At 42.7% G+C, this 20,586-nt stretch overlaps 1 protein-coding gene and 1 long non-coding RNA gene across 11 annotated transcripts in view; one reads left to right on the top strand and one right to left on the bottom strand.

The window, feature by feature from the left end:
* The window catches only part of RBMS3 (RNA binding motif single stranded interacting protein 3), a 712,732-nt gene that overhangs the window by 445,786 nt on the left and 246,360 nt on the right, over window positions 1-20,586 (bottom strand). The window contains exon 1 of one of the 9 annotated variants that reach the window (XM_009687915.2): window positions 2,464-3,187. The exons of 7 other annotated variants lie outside the window; for them this stretch is intronic. In XM_009687915.2, the coding sequence (XP_009686210.1) occupies window positions 2,464-2,538 (75 nt within the window). In that variant the 5' untranslated portion in view covers window positions 2,539-3,187. Of the gene's footprint in view, window positions 1-2,463; window positions 3,188-20,586 lie in introns of those variants that run through there. One more of the 9 variants, XM_009687919.2, reaches the window with a different exon arrangement.
* On the top strand, window positions 3,308-6,944 carry LOC104152534 (uncharacterized). Of its 2 annotated transcripts, XR_695983.2 has the most exons (4): window positions 3,311-3,951; window positions 5,015-5,071; window positions 5,201-5,557; window positions 6,119-6,944. It is a non-coding gene; the product is annotated as an uncharacterized lncRNA (long non-coding RNA). The 2 variants fall into 2 exon arrangements; XR_011139691.1 differs by having other exon boundaries at window positions 3,308-3,951; window positions 5,201-6,944.

Genomic DNA, 20,586 nt, shown 5'->3' with positions numbered 1-20,586 from the left:
CCTAAAAAGACATTCTTTCTGTGGGGCTGAATTCCACAATGTTTAGTACAAAAGACAGTTTCGAGAAAATAAAAAGTTGAAGTTCACCGTACAGTTGGAATCATTCAGCGGTTTTGTTAGTATATGTAGCTCTGATAGGCATGACAAAAGATATAGCTCTCCACCACAATGTTATTTGATTACCCGAATATTAGCTTTAGACATACAATGGATCTAACTGCTTTAAAATGTCCCAGAAGCTGATGGCTAGCTTTAAGGTAACAAAATCCAGATGCTGCCTGTCTGCACTACTCTGAACTCTTAAGGTCTATAGAAGAGAAAAACTTGTGCGTGTGTGTATATGTGTGTGTGTACATGCTTATTATTTAGGTTTTATGCATACATTTAACTGTGGAAAGAGAGAAAAAAAATTGATGTCATAAAATATATTACCGATTGGGAAATTTCTTGTCCTTACAGTAATATGGCATGTGTGCAAAGACAGACACACATGACTTTTCAAAAGGTTGATAATTTTATACCGGTTATAAAAATGGGTTTAATTTATTTTTTAAAGCATCAGGATAAAAAAAGCCACTGTAGGGAAAAGCTACTGTTATTATTTTAAGCTCAAATACCAGGTCAATTTCCTCAAAAAGCATATTTTATTAAGTAAAAAAAAAAAAAAAAGAGTAAAAAGGAGAAAAAAGACTAGCAAAACGTAAGCTACGCAAGTACAAGGGATGGAACGTCCAATATTTCTCCTCTAATACTCGAGGCTATTGTTCTTTCAAAAAAACACCATCAATCGTTTCATGTCCTTGGCTTGCCAGGTTTTGAGGAATAGCATCAGTCTGCGTCCCCCAATCCCCCAAACAGTTAAAGCTATAGGCAATATTGCAGTCAAGCTAGTGACGGGCTGCTGCTGCAACAGCAACAATATACACTAAATGGTCACAAAGGTAAAATGCAATTTGGATCGACCTTGGAAGGAAGAAAGAGAAAAAGCGATAAAAATTGCTCCAAAATATAAAATTAGAAAAGGCTACATCTTATGCAAAAAATCTACGTGACACAGTGAAAGAACCAACAGAGCAAACAAATGAGAGGTAACCCTGTTACAAATGACAAGGCTATAATCATATTGAGTGGCTCTGGTGTCACTGCAACTCAAACCAGCCTGATTCTCAGTTTTGACGATTAGTTAATTTATATAATGCAGCAGTCTGGCTATAAACATTAACGGGAATGTAATTTTATTAGCAAGGAAATGGAACTTATCCTTTCAGAACTGCAGCCAGATCAACGTGTTTCAAACCCAAAGTGTGGACAAGTCAGCCTCCCCTATGGCACTTCACCGCGCACAGACACACACAGGCACACGCCAAATGTCCCATGTGTTAAATTTGCCAGAGAAGTACAATGCGTGTGTATGTGTACACAGTGGCGTATGCATGTGTCTGTATGTGTGTCCCTGACTTTTTCTTGCTTCCTTAGAAGATGTTAGTTTATTGACTGAAACTGCTCATCTGTGGCTATGAGGTCACACTACAGATTTTTTTTTTTTTCAGTATCCTAACTGGGTGTCCAAAGTTTCATTTTAGGGATTTCTTTTGTTGCTGTCCTTTGATCACAAAGGAAATTTTTTCAGAGAGCAGACTATTACACAATGGCATAAGAAAAATAAAGCTTTAATTAACTAACTCATGGCCAGGTAGCATCGACTTCACTCAGCCTCTTAGGAGACGCAGGCCTGCCTTCCAGTCTACTGACATTTTAAAAATTACTAAGAAAGAAAGAAAAAAAAGAAAGAAGAAAAAGAATCCATGTTTGGATACGCTTTTCAAAAGTAGCTACCCTCTATTTCTAGACCTTTTACATACAATGGAGTACAGCCTTATCATCCTCAATATTTAATGAAACATTAAAAGCAGTACAACGCACTGAAACAAACTCCACAAGATTTACAGTTGGTCGCTCCTTGTTCTCCCCAGACCTTCCCAGCATCTTATACTTAGCTGATTAAAAGTTTGAGTTTCCACGGACATCTTTTCTAATGGCAAAATGCTTTTAAGCCCCGAACAAACCACGTAGATCAATGAACGAGCCACTGAAAGAGTGTTTCGTGCCTGATGCTGTCCAGAGCAGACCTTCATCCTATGCCCGAGGAAGCACACTACCTGCCTGGTGTTACAGCAGCCTTAACCATCCCCATCTCCCCAAACAACAAAAGGAATTAACCAACGCTAGCGGCCCTTGAAAGAATTAAAATAATAAGACACAGACAGTAACCTTCCCGCCTCTCTCACGCCAGCTTTTGACTACCAGCTCTGCGTGATAGCGAATTCAAGGAAGCGAGGGGGGAAAGAGCAAAAACAAACCAGCCGACCCTGCGTTTTTCGCCGCTGGGCTATCCATCACCCACTCGGCGCGCGCCGGTCTCGCAGGGGCGCCGCCGTCGCCGGCAGGGTGCCCGTACCGTACCTTGGTTTGGAGATAGTGGGGGTAGTAGTAGGTGTACTGGGGGTACATTGGCTGCTGGTCCAGGCGTTTGCCCATGTAGCTGGAATCCTGCTCGCTGGCGCGGGGAACTCGTTGACAGGGTGTAGTGCCCCAGGCCTTTCTTCCTCTTAAACCACTATTCCTGACAGCACTGGTGACTGATGAGGCTTTCGAGACTTCCTCGCCTTCTACCGCTCACTAGTTCCAGCACAGCAAGAATAAAAAAAAAAAAAAAAAAAAAAAAAGCACGCAACACACACGCATATATATATATATGTACAGTGTGTGTGTGTATATATAGATATATATATACACGTAGGTATAAAAAGCCCCTGGCGCGGCTGCCCCTCGCTGAGCAGCCAGCCTTCTCCTGCCTCAGCAGCGTGCCTGTGGCGGTGCCAATCGCCCGGGTCTGGAGGAAAACGTCCTGCGAGAGGAATCAGGAAGACAGTGCAACTCCAAATCTCTGCAGAGCCGCTCGCTCGCTCGCCGCGTCCTTTTCCCTTCTCTCCCCTCTCTCGAGCCCTCCCTCTCGCTCCCCACCCGCCCCCCCTTAAAAAGGAAGGAAAAAAAAAAAGAAAAAGGAAAAAATAAAAAAAAAAAAGGGAAAAAAGAGGGGGAGGGAAGAGCCTTCCCCAGCCTAGTTGCCGCTGCCTCCCTCACGGAGTGACATGGTGCTCCGGGCTCGTCCTGTCTTTCATTCAAACCCCCTCCGCGCCGCGCCGCCGCTGGGAGGGACCTCGGCGCGCCGCTCCCCCGGGAGGCCGGGCCGGCCGCGCGCCCGCCTCCGCGCCCTCGCCGCGCTCCCGCGCCCGCGCCCCCGCCGCCCGGCAGCCGCCGCAACGGGGAGCGCCCGGCAGCCGCCGTGGGACTCGGGAAATCACAGCGCCGAGGGGAGGGAGCGGGGGAAAAAAAATAAATAAAGACGCAAAGACCGCTTTTTTTTTTTTTTTTAAACAGGCACGGGAAGGTCACGGAGCCGTGTGACAGATGAGGGACGCCTCTTCCTCGTGCCCCCCCCCCCCCGCCCCGAAAAAGAAACTACTTAGTGCCACAATACGGCACTTCACAGAAAGGCAGAGAGGCGACCCGGGGCCAGACATATTAAAGACATACTTTGTGAGACCGCTTATATAAGACTCGGTTTATTTAAAGTTGGAACAAAATGGAGGAAGAGGGTAAAGAGGAAACTCGCCCAGCCTGACTTATTTCAGCGGAACACAAAAATACTCCAGCGACACGAAAGTTGGAGCTCAGGCTCCGCTCAAACTCCCCCCCCCGCCCCGTCTCCTCCGGCCGCGGCCGCGCATCCCGCAGCGCCGCCCGGGGCCAGGCGCGACCCCGCCGCCCACCTGCGCCAGCCCCAGGCCCGCGGGGCAGCCCCGGAGCCGCCTCAGCACCGCGTTTCCAAATATTTATCCGAAGGGCTCAAAGGAAGGCTGCGTCCTGCGACCCGACTATAAATCAGCGGTAAGATGTTCGCACTTGTACACAAATCCTGGCATTTCTTTCTTTCTTTCTTTCTTTCTTTTTTTTTTTTTTTAATCGCTTGTTCCTTTAGCACGTCATCAAATTCCTGGGCCTTTCTACAGTGGCTTTCGCTATTTATAAATTTGGTAAAAAACGTGGGGCAGCAGTTTCTTTTTGTTTTTATTTAAATCATCAGTAGTATTGCGGCAGGATTGTCAGCTGCTGTATTATCAACTAAATTGCTTCAGAAAAAAATAATTATAAAAAGATTTTCTTTAAAGGGACAATTCTCAAGGCTGGTAAGAGCTAAAATTAGACTTGCCAGCTGTGTTTTGGTTTGTGGGCACGTGCTTGCACATGACAGGAACATGGAAACATCACGCTTTACTCTGGCAGTTCGCTGTTCTGGTAAGCAGAGGGCTTTTTTTTTTTTTTTAAATTATGGATTCCTATAACTGCCCCATAACCTGCCAGTTCATGAGCAAAAGAAAGCAGCTGAAGGAAATGAGCAGTGCGGGAAGCAATACACGCATACAAAACACTGTCTGCGGGTACGCTGTGGTTTCATGACCAGGCATCAGTAATTCCTGGCCCTTAAGTGCCAGTCTGCGCCATACAGCAGGAACGGCTAGGGGCTGCACTGTTTTGGGAGGTAAACGTTTGGAAAGCCAGTACTTTGCTCCCAAAGCACAGTGCAAGCATTAATGACTCGGTGTTGCCCCTCTCAAGGAGCACTGTGAAGCATTAATACCAACGCAGCTTCCAGGCTTGTGAAAACAGACTCAGAGGAAAGGCCTAATTCTGAGAGCTACTGAGTATTTTGAATTTCTGCCAAAGTCAAAGCCAGCTAAGGTGGGCTGGTCCCTTGGAAGCCCAGAACAGAAGTGAGTGAGGAAGGAAGAAACAGGAGGAGGAGTCAGAAATTCCTGGCTCCCAGCCCTAGGCTCAGTTTATATTGCTTCCCAGATTTAAACTACGCTGCCTCTCATGGCAGTACGTGATACTCCAGCGATACTCTTGCTTACGCTCTTTTTTTTCCCCTCCTTTTTCTTCCCCCTTGCAGGTAAAATAGACTGTTCCAGGGTTCGTATCTACAGAAGTGAATAGTGATAACTTGACGGTATGTTATACTTTGAGCCTGACAACTTTCGGATTGTTCCTTCAACTGCCAGAATTAAGTTGTTGTGCTTCTCTTCCCACCTTCTCACTTTTCCCTCAGGATATTAACAGAGTTTTTCTTCCTAAGCAGTTTGCGTGTAGAAGTGGATGTAACCAGACTGGGAAGAAGAAAGAACCTGAGTTTACAGGGTGAAATAAAAAAGAAATGCTAAGTAAGGAGGAAAAATAGCGTCCTGACAAGAGAAGTATCTGAACACACAAGGTTTGCTAGAGCCATTATTTTAAGACCAGAAAGGACTCTTTTGACTATTTCACACCGTGCCATAAAGCTTCAGCACGATTCCCCCTGACATCGCGTACGCCGGCAAGTAATTACAACAGTTTCCACAAGCAGGAAAAGGTAGGGAGCTGCAAGACAAGCCGGACTGTTACCTGACCAGGGAGGGGGCTGACTTCAGCTCCACCATTCATCTGCTCTCACCCCTGCGTAAGTCTTAAATACTCAAGTGGTTTAGATTTCCCTTCTCACCTGTAGTCCTGAAAAGGTGGTGAGCACTCAGAGCAAACAGCAGAGAGAGCTCAGCACTGTGCATGATTAAGCCTTCAGAGATGTAAGATACAAGTGTAGGGAGTAAAATTAGGAATTCAATACAAAAGAGTGGGGGACTGGGGGGGGGGGGAGAAGAAGGGAGGCAATATAGCAAAAATGCAGATGAGCAGCCACAAAAGCAGATTTAGATAGCACACAGTCTATGAACAAATGCTAGTGCTGGAAAATGGAAAATTTCCATTTGCAAAATACAGACATCAAAAAGATCATCTGTGACTTGGGAGCACACTGTTTAAATAGAATCCCCTTCATTTTCTGGCCTGTGCATTTGAATAACTGAATCCACTTGCAAACTGAAATAGCAGTTTGCCTACCGAGTGTTAAGTATAAATGTTCCTCAAAAGAAAAGACAAGCTGTTCAATTCCAGTGAGCAACAGCGAGCTAACTTCACAACTTTCCTTCCTCCTATTGGATGCTCATTATCAACTCAAACCCAGGACCACTCCTGGGAATCGCGCAAGCAAGCCCAGTCCCCGTGCACCAGAGAAGGAACTGCTGTAACCAGCGTCACCCAACGCGTGGGGCGATTCACAAGACACACAGAGCAACAGGAATATCTTCAACGGGAAATTTAGAAGTGAAATAAAATATATGGGAGCAAATCAACTGTAAACCAGACAGCCAAATACATTCCAAGGAAGACACCAAAGAATATTAACTCAGGAACAACCACAGTCGTGGATAAAAAACCTGGAGTTAACTGACGGGGGGAAAAAAAAAAAGAATGCTTCTCCTGGCAGACTGAGGTGCAGAAATTACATATGCTTGGCTGTATTTCTACATTTCATAAACTACAGATTTCTTCATTCACAAAAAAGTTGGTGAATAGAGAAAAGCAGATACCTAGTGGAAGAATATAATTCGAGGTTCACATTTGCTTAAATACAATTCTACACACTTTTTTTTTTTTTTCAATAAGAAGCCCTGCATATCAACACTATAGATTTTAAGCTGTACCATGAAAACCTTCTTGATCACACCTACCTGAATCAGGGAGTAATTCAAAGGTATTCTAGCTCCCTGCTTCTGAAAAGCAGTAATACATATTCTAGAAGAATTAACTTTTGACAAAATTATGTCAAAATTGTCTACGTGTGGACTAGGGAAAATTCTCTTTAGCAGGAGAAATACAGCTGCCATCACCTAAAGCAGTATAAAACGTTAAAGGAAAAAAAAACAACAGTTATCTTCGGCTTACATTTTTGATGCTGTCTCTCTGCTTTATTCTCTCTATTTACTCATTAAAGCTATTTTCAAAGGAGACCACAGTGATGCTTGACAGCTTGTTTACAATGGGTTACAAGAAGAATACTGATTTTATTTCTAGATCTGTCAGCTCATTCAGTTCAGAGACCTTAAAACTATATTGATGAGCACAGAATCTTGCTATTTAATAGTTCATTTATCAAGCTAATTTGCCTAAGGATAGCTAACTGAATTTCTAACAAGCGATACATCCAGATACAACCTATCAGTTGCGATAGACAACAGGCTTGGAGGGGAGTGGCGGAAAAAAGACACAGAGGAACAAAACACTTAGCTTAATAACCATGACAGAATTAGTTACCTGGAATCTACGTGATCTGACATGGGGACACCTCCATTCTCAGATCTTCTCCCCACCTGCACGTAATGCTGGACCTCAACCCTATCTTTGGCTCCAGAAAGAGGGACCTCAAGATTTGTGTAGATGAGCCCATCCAGGTCTCTCTGATCTTTCCTAAAAAGGCAATTGCTGGGGCTATGGGAGTAGGATTCTTTTGCAGGACTACTCAAATGTCAGACCTGGAGATGGCCTGGGAACCCCTCTGACCCAACAGCCCGCACCTCCTCACCCTCCAACTGAGGGAGAAAAGCCAGCGAGGCTGCCTGCAAGAGTTAGGCACAGCTCTCGCCTCTTCTCCCTCTCTCCTTCCCACAGGCTCCCCGGAATTTTGTCAATGGGGAGAAGGAATGTTAGATACCTTTTTTGTGGTAAGGCAGGGGAAAGGAGGGAAGGAGCCACAAGAGGCCAACACCACTTAGGGTGGTTTTACCCCACCGACACACACGCACACCCCTCTCCAGCCTTGGTGAGAAGTTGATCAGGTTGGCTCTCAGCTCTTCTTCAGCAGCACCATGAGGTCTAGGATTCGGCAGAGCTGGAGCCAGGCGCAGTAAGGGGCTGAGGTGTGAGATTTGGGACAAGAGCAAGGGCTTGGCAGCCCGGGCTCTGAGCCATGGCTGAGCGCCAGGCACAGGCGCCAAAGTGCCCAGCCCCTGTGCGGCCGTTGCAGCCACAGTGGTGTTTCCGACTGCATCGTGGCAACACGGACGCTTTGGGGATTAGACCTTGCATATCAGGATACTGATCAAAATGGTTCTTTTTACAAAGAAGTCAAACCTATATAATTTGAGATTAATTTCTTGATTATCCTAAACTTGACTTTCCTGTTGTTTGTTTAGGATTGGCAATACCAAACTATCATTAGTTTCATTATTTTTTACCTTATTATCTTCTATCCTAAATTACTATGGCTCAGATGTTTCCACTGGTCTACTTTTACACAAAGTATTAAATGAGATTTGATATAATCTTTTACGTGCCTAAACAAATGGAACTAGCAGCCAGTTGTATAGACAGCCCAAAGTTATGTTTCAAGATCCTCTTTCTGTAGATGCTAAATGGACACAAGGAAAGTAAATCGTATCGCCTTTATCTTGGGTCTCCAATCTTTTCCTTAAGCATCTCTGAATGCTTTCCAAATGTTAATTCATTCTGTGATGTGAGAGAGAATTAAGTAACACAACCTATTAGCTGTGATGTCCAAGTTGTCACAGAAGAATGATGGATCCATCACATACTAAAGGCCAAAGCAAATACAACTAGCAGGGTAACAGGACAAGCAGCCTCACAGCTCCTTTCAGTTCTAGAGAGATTCATGAGGGAAGAAAGTGGTCTAACGGCAAAGAAATGCGATGAAAGGAAGCTAAAGAGCCATATTGTACCGCAGTGTGTCACTGCTGTATCCTTAAATAGGATCACACATCAACAATTTAGGGCTTTCAGAAATCACCAAGATTTTGCACAGGTTAGAAAAGATGCCTTCTAAAAGTTATATTTTCTATAGCAGCTCCAAACCACAAGTTAGTAAATATTGCATCTCTTCATGTGTCTAAATTTTTAGGGTAAAAAGGGCAAACAAAGCTCTGAACAGGAACAAGACCGACCAAGGCCATTTCGTTACTGTAGCGTATTAACTCAGTACTTACTTGCAGTACAATTTCAGAGGGAGAAAATTCTTCAGTTCCCACCTTTCTGCCCCCAAAGTCCTGCTTACTAGACACTTTCCCTACTTCTCCGTTTGCTCAAAAATCAGATTGTAATCAGGAAACATGAGATTTTTTCTTCTAAAGGAAGTTTATCTCTAAAGGTAATGGGGAGACGTAAATATGCTGCCTGTTTACTGAAGCTCATAAACACATAAGAACACAGGCAATTAATTGTCACTGAGAGAGTTCCAGCAAACACAGAAAATTCTTGCTTTTTAGGGCATGTTTAACTAAATGTTCACCCATCATGTACTGAATTACTTAGTGAGATATTAATTTTGTGCTCCAACTGAGGGTAATCACCGAACAAACCAGCATTATTCAAGTTGCTCTATGAAATCACAGAAAGGGTACGCTTAAGAAGAAAGGCCAGCAGGAGTCGAGCCTCTCAACTTGAAAGGAATTATCTTTTCCTGTAATTGAGGTGAGGGCTGTTTTGTTTTGTTTTTTCTTTCCTTCCTCTTGCTAAATTTCCAGCAACGCTACTCGGGAGAACATCTTTGTGCTGGGGACTATCACAGTCAAGGCCCAGGAGCAGGGGCTCAGCTACATGGGAAAATTTACTAACATAATGATACCAGCATCCTCTACAGCTACAGTTACACCAGCATAACTCCTCGCGTGGGCATTCCTATGCTGGAGGAGTTACGCGGGGGAATCGCCCTATTTGCGTAAGCCCAGAAAGACTAGAGGTCTGGGTTGTGTTTTGCTGCTGGTGCTGCCGGTCCCTGACCTACTCAGTGACCTTGGGCAAACCACTTTTCTCTTCTCTCGCCTTTCTCACTCCATCTCATCCGCTTAGTTTGGAAGGGCTTTGTGGCAAAAATAATCGCTATGTTTTTACATTACCACAAGGGAGTCTCAATTTTGATCCTAAAAAAAAAATCAAGAAATCTGTAACAATGTATGTAAACAGCTTGTTCCTATACCATTCAGACAGCTATTGTAAGATAACTCACTCAGACACTGGCGTTTTTTGCATGGGAAAAAAAGTTAACAATAGGCAAGAATAGAGGGTCATCTCAGGCTAAATTCCATTACTATCAAATATAATACTTTCAGCTTTCTCCATACTTATCCTCCCCAGCATGCCAAGACACATTTCTTCTTGTCTCTCTCATATCTGGCAGGCTTATTTGCCCACTAAATAATTTTTCATCTAATGCTGGCTGTAAATAAGGCCTGAAGGAGCCTTTGCTAATAATTTCCATTTCATCTGCTAATAGACCTCCTTATAAAATGCAGTATAATTACAGCAATACCCTTGCAATTTAGCCCAAAACTTCTTTCAAAAATGTTTGAAATTTTTGTCATTAGTACCATTGCAGTTTTTGTTCTTGATGAAATCCCCAAATATGACCTTTTTTGCAATTCAGTTCAATTTTTTATTTTATTCTTTCCATACAAATCCTGCCTTGACCCAGCAGCAAAGGTCCCCCTTTTGTTCCCTCTAGAAGTCTAAGAAAGTCTGTAATGTTTCTTCAAAATTATCTTAAGCAAAAATTCTGTTTTTCTATACGTATAGTAGGAAAACATCATTTAGGAATTACACAGAAGAAATGCCACTTCTTAAATCAGTTCTCCAGTGAAATGTGTTTGTCTGTTTCTTGCTTTTAATTGAAGCGCATGAAACTATAATCTTTGGACGCACGAAAATGCTATTCTTTTCCTTCTCACCTGAACACAATCAAAAAGTGAAGTGAAAAGCACATAAAAGTACGTGCTTGAACCTCTAGTGCATTGCTATCAACATGTAAAGCTTTCCCATGACATTACAAGAAAAATTATAAATGTCCATTAAATATGGAACCAAAAGACTGAGTGTAACATTTTCAAACTGAAAGGGAATATCTAGCTCTCAAATTACATCTTATCCACATACTGAGAAAATGCATAGCAAATGGAGAAGTGCTGTACTGTGAGATGGGTGAAAAGTTCTACTTGCAGATAAGCTGGAGACTTGAACCAATTCTCTGTTTTTCAAATCAGTTCACTCTTCTGTAGGAATACTGGCATTTTTTGTAATAGACAGCTTCCATTTACCACAGAACCAATGCAACCTGCCGTGCAAAATCAAACTTTATGTCACGCCAGATTACTGTCCATCATAACCAAAGAAAATGTATTGAACTGAATATATTTGGTTTAGGAAATCTGTATTTTGTCAGCTGCAGTCTAACTCATTGTCCATTAAACAGTACCAAGCCCATTCTAAACAGAGCACACTGTATAAATGTTTAACCTTCCAATCCTATACTTGTCAGCTTTCCAGAACAAAAGTGAGGGTGATACCTGACATCTAACAAAAACAGACTGCCACTTTCCTGTACCAGAAACATTTTCTGGGTAGATTATTTATTTCTTACAAACAGACAAATGCTAATTATAGCTCAAATCTTCCCCTTTTTTCACCACCATTAATTTCTTTTCCTCCCTTCCCCTGATGCATCTGCTCTTCAGCCTTGTTCATCAAATATCTTTTGCCTTCAAAAAATTTCATCAAATCTCTGCATCCTCATTCTCCTTCATGTAAAAGCTATCTGTTTTGAGAATAATTTGCCTGCTTTCGTTTATATATTCCAGCCGGAGTTTTTAATAAAGCACAGGGACTCAAGGCTACTGTACTTTTATTAGGAGATAGTGGAAACTTTATAATGATTTCTATTCACATTCAGCAAACGTTCTTCTCTATTGTTCTACCCTATTCACCTCTCCCAGCATCCTATTCCCAGATCATTTTTAGCCCGTAATGCTTCATCCATTTTGTCTCCTCTTCATTCCTGTCCCCACCTAACCCCTATCTTGCCAGTAAAAGTGCTTTCTTTTTTCTTTTTTTATTTCCCTTTTCTCCCCTTTTTTTTTTGTTGCCATCATTCCTCAGTCACAGAGACCTTGGGTTCCGCTATTTTCTTACCTGGAATCTCAGTTGTTTGAATGTAGGACCAAAGGGTCTTTGGTTCCCCCCATGGGGGAAAGAAGACATCACCAAGCTATTCTTTACAACTTGGAATATGCTTCTGCTCTGTGGGAGGAGAAGGCCCTGCATGCTATAAGCATTGAACTTTCTTGTCAGCTGAGGTGCCTCAGCAGGGCTGGGAACAGAGCTAGGGAGTTCAAAACCTAGCAGAAGGTGAGGATATTACATTCATTAAACAGAAGAAGAATTGGGTCTGGTAAGTGGAGGATCCAATCAATCTCACCTCTTCATGACTTGCTTTCAGTAAATGGATTTAAAGAAGTTTCTGCTAGGCGGAAAGATCTTCCCTCCTCCTAACCACTGCAAGCTGGAGAGTCCTGAAGGCAACACGCTTGTCTTTTCAGGATCCTGAGGCAGCTTAAAAATAGTCTTTGCTGAAGATTTTCACCTCACATGCAATGGGGTAAGAATGACAAAAAGAAGACACTAAAAATGAGTAGAAGTGAAATATTCATCTTTTGATATAGTTTTCCAGCTGAAATACTGACACCAATTCTGCTGACCGGTAATTTGTAATATTGGCCGTATGGTATCTTCCCACAAAACAAAAGTAGTTATTTCTGCACAGAGCGAAGAGGTTGCAGGAGGAAAAAGGCTTCATTTCATTTCATTTCCAAGTTGTATTTTAGCAATAGGTATTTCCTTCTGCTAGTCATCTTATTTGAATGTTTTATCAGAAGGACCAGTAGCATTCTGTCTCTATGGTTGTTTGACATTTCCCATTTTATCAGACCTCCATTTCAGTTAACTCCTAGCTTGTCAGACCTCTATCATTTCAGCTGAATGTTTCCATCCTATAATCGCACCCTCACTTTGAATTCACGTTGAGAAATTTCAGTCCAACTGTTGGTTGTCTTCTTGTTTCTCAAGAAAGATGCAAGGTTTTTTTCTGCGTCAGAATACAGTGGTGCCAAATGGAGGCAAAAAATGTCTGAGCTCATCCAGTTTCCTCTCCTTGCATAGTGGCTGGAAGGAGCCCAAGGGAAGGCAAGATTTCTTACTACGTGCTTTGGAAAAGGGACCTGAAATTTGGCCAAATGGGTGAGCCTTTCCGTTAGGGATGTGCCTTTTGCCTTTCTTGTGAAAGCTCTCCAAATTTGGCTGCATGAAAAACATTTGAAATAGCAGAGTCCTTGCATGCTCATGAGGTACCTACTTGGAGTTTCTGTACCCACTTCTCTCCTAGCTCCGAAAGACCTCTGCACATGGTGCTGTACTCTCCTCCTGAGCTTTCCTGAACAGAAACACAGGAAGGAAGAGCCACCAGGCAGACCATACCGAAAGGCTCCTACCTCTTGCTCAGCTCATGCAGGGGTTGAAGGCAGAGACCCAGGAAAAGAAGCTGCACAGAGCAGGGCTGGTCTGGCCTGAGCAGCGCAGCACAAGACAAGGATCACAGATAACAGCGGGAGACACTGGCACCTAACTATGGTAGTACTGTGGGGTATTGCATTCGTTTTGAAATTATGCTATTACTGTGGTGTTGGGATATTACCCACTGCAATGAAGAGTTGTGGAGGAGACTGAAGAGTAAGAGGGGAATGTGTGTAGGATATAGGGGCATGCTGTTGACAATAAATCAAGGTGTTGACACTGGAAAAGGAGCCCAGGGCAAGTGATTGTTACAGCGTAGAGCAGGGATGGATCAGACGGGGAACTGGAAATACTTGTGCAAAATGGGAGGTGAGATTAAGAATGGAAATCCAGAAGAGTAAAATTAAGAATGAAAGGGCAGCAGCGATGGCAACTAGTTAGGTAGGAAGAGCAGAATTGGTTTAGGGACCTAGACAGGGCAAAAAAGGAGCCAAAACGTGTTAGAACGGAAGGAGCAGAGACATGTACGTTTGGGAAAAAACATCCTGGCAGTAAACCCAAAACTCTTGACATTGACCACTCCTCTGTTGTCACCAAAAATCATCTACACCCAGCTGCAAAGCATTCTATCCCCTTCTAGCACCAGTCCACACAGACGATTAAAATCTAATGCTGCCAGACTCTCCGTGTCTCTGTGATAAATAGCAAGATTTCAACCTTGCTGACAATTCATTTGTCAATATGCCATGGGATGGCATTTTCACATTCCTTTTTAAAAAACTAAAACCTTTTCCACAAAAATTAAATTAAAAGAACAAGGGGGAAAATTCCATGTGATCCCACATTTAAGGTTAATGAGATAATTATAATAAATAATAAAAATATTAATGAGTGTTCACAGGGAAGTCCATTACAACTACATAGACAACCATTACTCTGTAATTTTATACCTTTTGAATACTTGACTTTGCAACCTTAATGCTTTTTTAACATTGTTTTTGTCTGTGTAATGATATATACCAATCTCCAGACACCATCTGCAGTCTTCATGTTTCCTTGATGTCTTTCAGACAACTTTTAATACCGAGCATGAGAAGAGGCTAGCGATTACCTCACTGAGCACCAGCCAGGAGATAAAGAGGGATGCATGTGGTTGTTTTCTCTCTTTGCATTCGTAATTCCCATCTCAACAGCTGGGACCATGCAACAAGCTCTTGGGGTTCGTCTGTTAGATTTAAAGCCCGCTGCATGCATTGCCAGTCTTGTCAGAACGTCTCGATTCTGCCGTTTGCTCCTCCCCTTGGTCTAACAACAGAACCCAAGTTAATGAGCCTTCAGGACACACTTAAATATTTATTGGTTCAGTTAGGGTTGTGGCCAAGAGCATGGCATCAACCATTTTCTTGATTTCTTTTAATCTGACAGCGTGCCCATTACTTTAGTGGTACGTGCTGTCCTTCACTGCTGGACCCCTGCTTAGACATGATACTAGGCACATTTTTTTCTAATCGGAAAAAGGCATTGCACCCTTACAGATTACCATCATATTTCAAGTTTACTGCTAGGAAAAGCCAGTATTAATAAGGGCTGCGTTTGCATTTCTTCAGGCGTTACATATTTTAGCTGCAAATGTCAGCTATTAGCAAGTTCTTAGATATTGTTCCCAAAACATCATATTTATAAATGCCCTGTAGGACTGTCCCAACTCCTTGTCACTCTGGCAACTCGGGGTCACCTTAAAGCCGCTGCAAGTCCCTAAACATCTGCATCATTCAGACTGGAATCCTAATGTGTACTGTGCAGCAACCTTCACTATGCTACCTGCATGCTTATTTGCAGGTGGCTCTCCTGGCAGCTGAGATTTCTATTTGCAATAAAAGAAAACTCTATTTGCAATAAAGAGCAGACACTTCTGGCGACCAGCTCAGCAACTCAGCTACCTGTGCAACACGTTCTCATTTCCACCTGCATGACCCTGAAGCAGTCATCGCAGTCTGAGTGGAAAAGGGGAGTTAACACTACATGATATTAGATAAGAGCCAATTCGCCCTCAGCACTCTTCAAACAGCAAGAGAAACATGCCTTAGGTGTAAAGTGAGAGATCAAGTAGGAGGAAACAGTGGTGAAGAACGACAGGGCAAATGAAAGACCCTCTCTGAGTACCTCTCTGAATCGGGCTTTTCTATTATTAAGTTCCTGGCTGCAAGAGAAAGGTGACAGAGATCCCACGCTCTCACTGTCACAGCCAGTCATTTACTTGTTCTTCAAGATTACAAAGAGCGGTATATAAGCCTCGCAGTATTTACATCTGTAATTTTATGCAATAATTTAGTTGCCTCCTTACATGAAAGAAGAAACACAATGACATCTAATTCAAGAGCTAGACTTGTAACAGCACTAACCAGCAAGGGAAAAAAATGCAGGTGATGTATGAGTACTTAGTTGTATAACTCCTATAAAGATGAATGAAAACAGAGAGTCTAAATCTCACCATTCTGCTTTGAAAAGGACTGTCCCTGAGCTGAAATGATGGACGGCTTTATATTTACAAACACTCGCACACACATAACCCATGATCTAAGTAGGCCGGTAGATGACAGTACACCATTGCACACTTCGCTCCCGCAGGACTGTAAGGAAGCAGTTTTGACCCGGTTCAGCAGAACCGTCTCTTAAACATCACAATCCTTTCCTGCACCAGCTATTAAAAACCACCTCCAGCAGCTGACCGAGCAAGCTGCCCACCCTGCCACCTGCTCTTTCTCCCCTCGAAGCCACAGCACGTGCCTGTGGCTCAGCTCCATATACAGCTCCTGTCCACCTGCACCACATGGGCTCTGGCCCTGGCTCCGGCCTCCTCCCTGGAGCTGGCAGCTGTTGTGCACCCACCAGTGGGAGCACCCGTGCCTTTTGGCTAGGTGTCACACCAAGCCCAGGAATTCTGGAATATGATACTAGGATCGCTGTTACCCTGATGGAGCTTCTAAATTTCCATCTTATGCACTTGATGTAACACAACAGAATGTATATTAAAAGAAGAGTTGCAAATTAAACAGCTAAAATATATGAAGTGCCCCAATTAAGACTACTTATTTCACCTTAACTACCCTCTTGAGCCAATTCATTAGACTAAAATCTGCAGATTTGCATGTTTTTCTGATTTTTTAGCCCCTTGCCTTGTTCTCAGTGTTGGATGGGCATTCCTCACTGAATGACAAAATACTTCATATTATATTTCCTCATCACTTTTTAATACCACATCATATTTACTGTACAGCATCCAGACTCTGCTCTGAAGACAGAATTAATGTTTGCATAGGCTTTTGAGCAGGTGTTTTTCACTACAGTGGCAGCATGCAAATTCATCTTCTTAACACCTGACATAGAACTACGTTCATCTCTAGTTAACAGGTAGGCAACCAAGGCACATAAAAAAATTATGTGAAAAGTTGGCACTGGTTTTGGTGCACGTTTTGAGGATGGCCTTAAGTTTTTTCAGAAAACTGGGCATCATAAAGCACAGTGCCAACATTGTTACTTAGGCTTCTTAATTGTGCAGCTTCACCTATATTCTGTTAACATAGGCTTTTGCTATGTGATTTCCCAGACCCTTACAAAAGGAAAGTTGGGGGGGGGGGGGTGGGAGGAGGGGGGAAGGTGCTATCTGGCTATTGGTTACCAACCTCCAGGACCTGACAGCCACGTATTCATTTTATGGCACAGAGGAATAAGACGCATAGCAGTGGTGTTGAGGAGATGACAGAGAAGGAGGAGAGAAGTGCATGGGAGAAGAGAGCTCCCTGAACACCTCAGCAGGAGCAGTGCCCCACTCTCCATGGCAGCGTGGGGATGGGGCTGAGCACCAGCTGTGGTCCTAGGAGCTGCAGAGATGTTAACAGCAGCATTTTCCTCTGCCCAAACAGCCCAGCTGTCCCTTTGACACAGCCCTGGCGCGGGATCCTGACATTAACTCTTCCCAGCTTGCATGAAAACTCAGCGCTTCAGGTCCAGCCATCCCTGCCACGGTTCCAGCTCCTTCCCAAACAGGCCTCTGCACAGAGCGAATAGAGCAAGCAGTAGCAACGGGAGGTTTCCCTGCTCCCATATAGGGAGTAACACCCCTCATCCATGACTTCCACACATATATTGACAGGAGATAACTGGGAACTGGGGAGGGCAGATACTGTTCGAGGCTTTGGTCCTTTGTGCTAATCTCAGTCTTCTTGCTCAGGAAACTTAATCCTACTCATACAGCAACTGAAAAGAAAGATTTGTAATGGGAAAAGATGGAAAATCTTAACAATAAGCAGTTCAATCAATCCCTCTCTACATATAAAATTAATGATACAGAATTGTAAAATTATCAGAGAATGAAGCAATAATTTTACAAAACAGAGAGTTAAAACAGACTCTAAAGGATTAACATCCACAGTAGATTATCCCCTCCATACGAAACTGTGTAATGGATTTCTCTGTATTGGATAATTTCACTAGAGCAGAAGCATGAGCTGTTATTTTTAAGGAGATCTCTAATATCGGACTTTACATATGCCTTTTTTTCTTTTGCTGTATGCTACAGTCATGCAGAAGTAATGATTTTGACTAAAGAGACAGACACGTTCTTGGTGAGGTATTTTAATATTTTAGGGAGGAACGTACAATTCACATATGATCTTGTTTGGAAAGATAGAGCAGAATCCTTTGTTTGAAGAGTTCTGGTCACTAATGGAGTACAGTGGGGCTCAACTAAGCAAAAATAGCATTGTGGTTAAGATACTGGACTAAACTTGGAAGACCTTTTCTGGTTCCTGGCTCTGCCGCAGACATCCTGTGTGTCCTTGGATAAACGCCTCTTGTGAGGCTAATTTCATTTACGTGCTCATGTATATAGTAATGAGCCTCATAAACAGCCTATAAATATAATCACTTGAAATAATTTTTAAGGTACAGTCTCATATTCTGTGAGGGATTTCATGTTCTCTTGGGAAATGGAGAAGTGAATGCTAAGCTAAAGGCATGAGATGGATTTGGATCTCTCTCAATTTCTGTGGCATCTGTGTGCACATTTAAATTTGGCATGTACAGACCATCACGATAAAGAAGAGTCTGCGTTATTTGCGCTCTTTGTCATTTTTTCTCTCATACTGGGATTGTTCCCAGTTATGGGAAGTAAGGCTGTAGGAAGCAAGGAGAAATGCACATATAGATGATGATACCTTTGAAATATGCGTTGGCTCTGTGTCCACTTTGTTCAAAATTCAGCCTTTGAAATGTCCTGTAATAATCTGCGTGCATGCACAACAGTTGCAACTATTCACACAGACGCTACTGTAAATCACAAGCTCATCCGTACATCTGGCAGTTTCATGTCTTAGCACACAAAATGTGTGTAGCTATACAGTTTACTAGTGAACTTCTACAGGACTACTGCTCTGCTGCTTCAGATGCTTTGTTAGTGGTCTAGCAGCCTCTGCTCCAGGTGTCCAGAAACCCCAGGTAAACAGCTAGTGCCCACAGCAGGTCTACCTCACGCGGGCAACAAGTGCACCTGGACCCCTGCAGGAACACTGTTCTGGTATTTACTTATGAAATCTACCCCAATAACTTCATGACCTCGCACAAACTATGCCAGTGTTAGACCACCAAAATACTTCCAGATTTGTTTCTCGGTCCCTAATCAGCTCCTTTTCAACAAGGGTGATCTCCTCCAACACGTCTTCACATAGCTGTTGACCCTCAGTAGCGAAGGTAAAGCAAAAAGTAATAAGTAAATTACACAAGTACGTTTTGTAACGGTATATCTACTTCCTGTGCCTACTACCTATGTCTAACACAGATTTTGTAAAAGTATGTCTACCCGCTTTCCAAGTAAATTCTGATTATCTGCTTCTCGTAGTCCCTGAAATGTTTCCTTACCTGGAAGAAGTCACTGCAGAAACTTCAATTTCTTTGTTTAAACTTAATATATGTAGTTAAAAGATATGCACATACAGTCATTTCTGTGCAGATTATTTACGAGTGAAACAGTGTTTGTGTTTGAAAACTCACCCCATCAGGAATATGTTTGCCATAAAGCAGAGTTCCGTAATATGAAAGGGTAACTGAAGATACTCTTGATGATAAGCTAGGAGCCAGCATTATGTGTCTTCTATTTGCAATAACTTAAATCTCTGAAGGCTCTTCATTACTCATTTGTAAAGTAACTACTGTTTCCCTTAAAGCTCTGTAGCTTTCCTTGCATCATGTTACTGCTTTCAAATAACTAGAAATGCCAATAGCTCAGTGAATCAGACAACTACTACACAGTCTAAGATTGTTAGAACACCAGAGAAACATCAGCTCCTAGCAGAAGGGGGAGGGAGCAGGTAAGAAGACAATATTAAGGACATAAGCAAAAGATGCTTCCATTTGGAGCTGGCAGGTATCTGTTTAGCTTAGACGCAATGCAGCTAGAAAACCTGTAACAGACGTTTCTACAAGAACTGATAATTAAAATATGATCACTTATACTAAAAAAAAAAAAAAAGTATGCAACTACTGCTTTTTTCTGTCCAGCAGCCCTGGTGTATCACAGTTACTCAAGTGGATTCAAATTCATATAAGGGCAAAGGCATGCTTCTGGAACTGCCCCTGCTGTCTGGTCTCTCCGGGAATTAACAACCTTAGCAATTAGGAGCAGAGCTTACCATGCAGCACCTTTTTGTGAGGGACAGGAGAGGAGAGATGAAATGAAGAACCAGTGCCCTCTTTGCTTGCCTCGCAAGAATGGTCGGAGCTATTCGTTAAATGCCTCGGCACTGGGTTGTCTCTGTAACAATAAGGCCTGTGGCAAAGCAAGAATCTTGACACTCCCAAGAACTTGTTAATTTTGGCAAGTAAGTTATGTCTGGGGAGCTGAAGTGGAGAAAATGAGGATGTAATAGTGTTGCAATGCAGTATTATAACATTATGAATAACATTCATAATGCCATCGGATACCTTCCAAAAGAAGACTACTGATATAGCAAAAAAAATATTGGCTCATATTTTATTAAAGCTCAGGATACAGTGACAGCTCGACAGTAAACTGTATGTAACAATTACTCAATAACAGGTTTTACAGCAAGCTTGGAGAGTTTCTTGCTTGTATCCTTTTGGCTTTTTTTTTTTTTTTTTTAACTGTAATGACAAGGGCATAGCTCATGTTTGCTGAAATACCTCTAACTACACATACAAGCTATGATCAGTATCTCATTTACCACTGTCTCACACAGCCACTGTATTGGTATTTTCTATTTCTCAGGGAAATACATTTAACAACAA

The sequence above is a fragment of the Struthio camelus genome, chromosome 2, assembly GCF_040807025.1.
Source record: "Struthio camelus isolate bStrCam1 chromosome 2, bStrCam1.hap1, whole genome shotgun sequence".
Taxonomy (NCBI): domain Eukaryota; kingdom Metazoa; phylum Chordata; class Aves; order Struthioniformes; family Struthionidae; genus Struthio; species Struthio camelus.
Note: the sequence above shows the minus strand (reverse complement) of the source record. Positions and strands in the feature narration are given on the sequence as shown.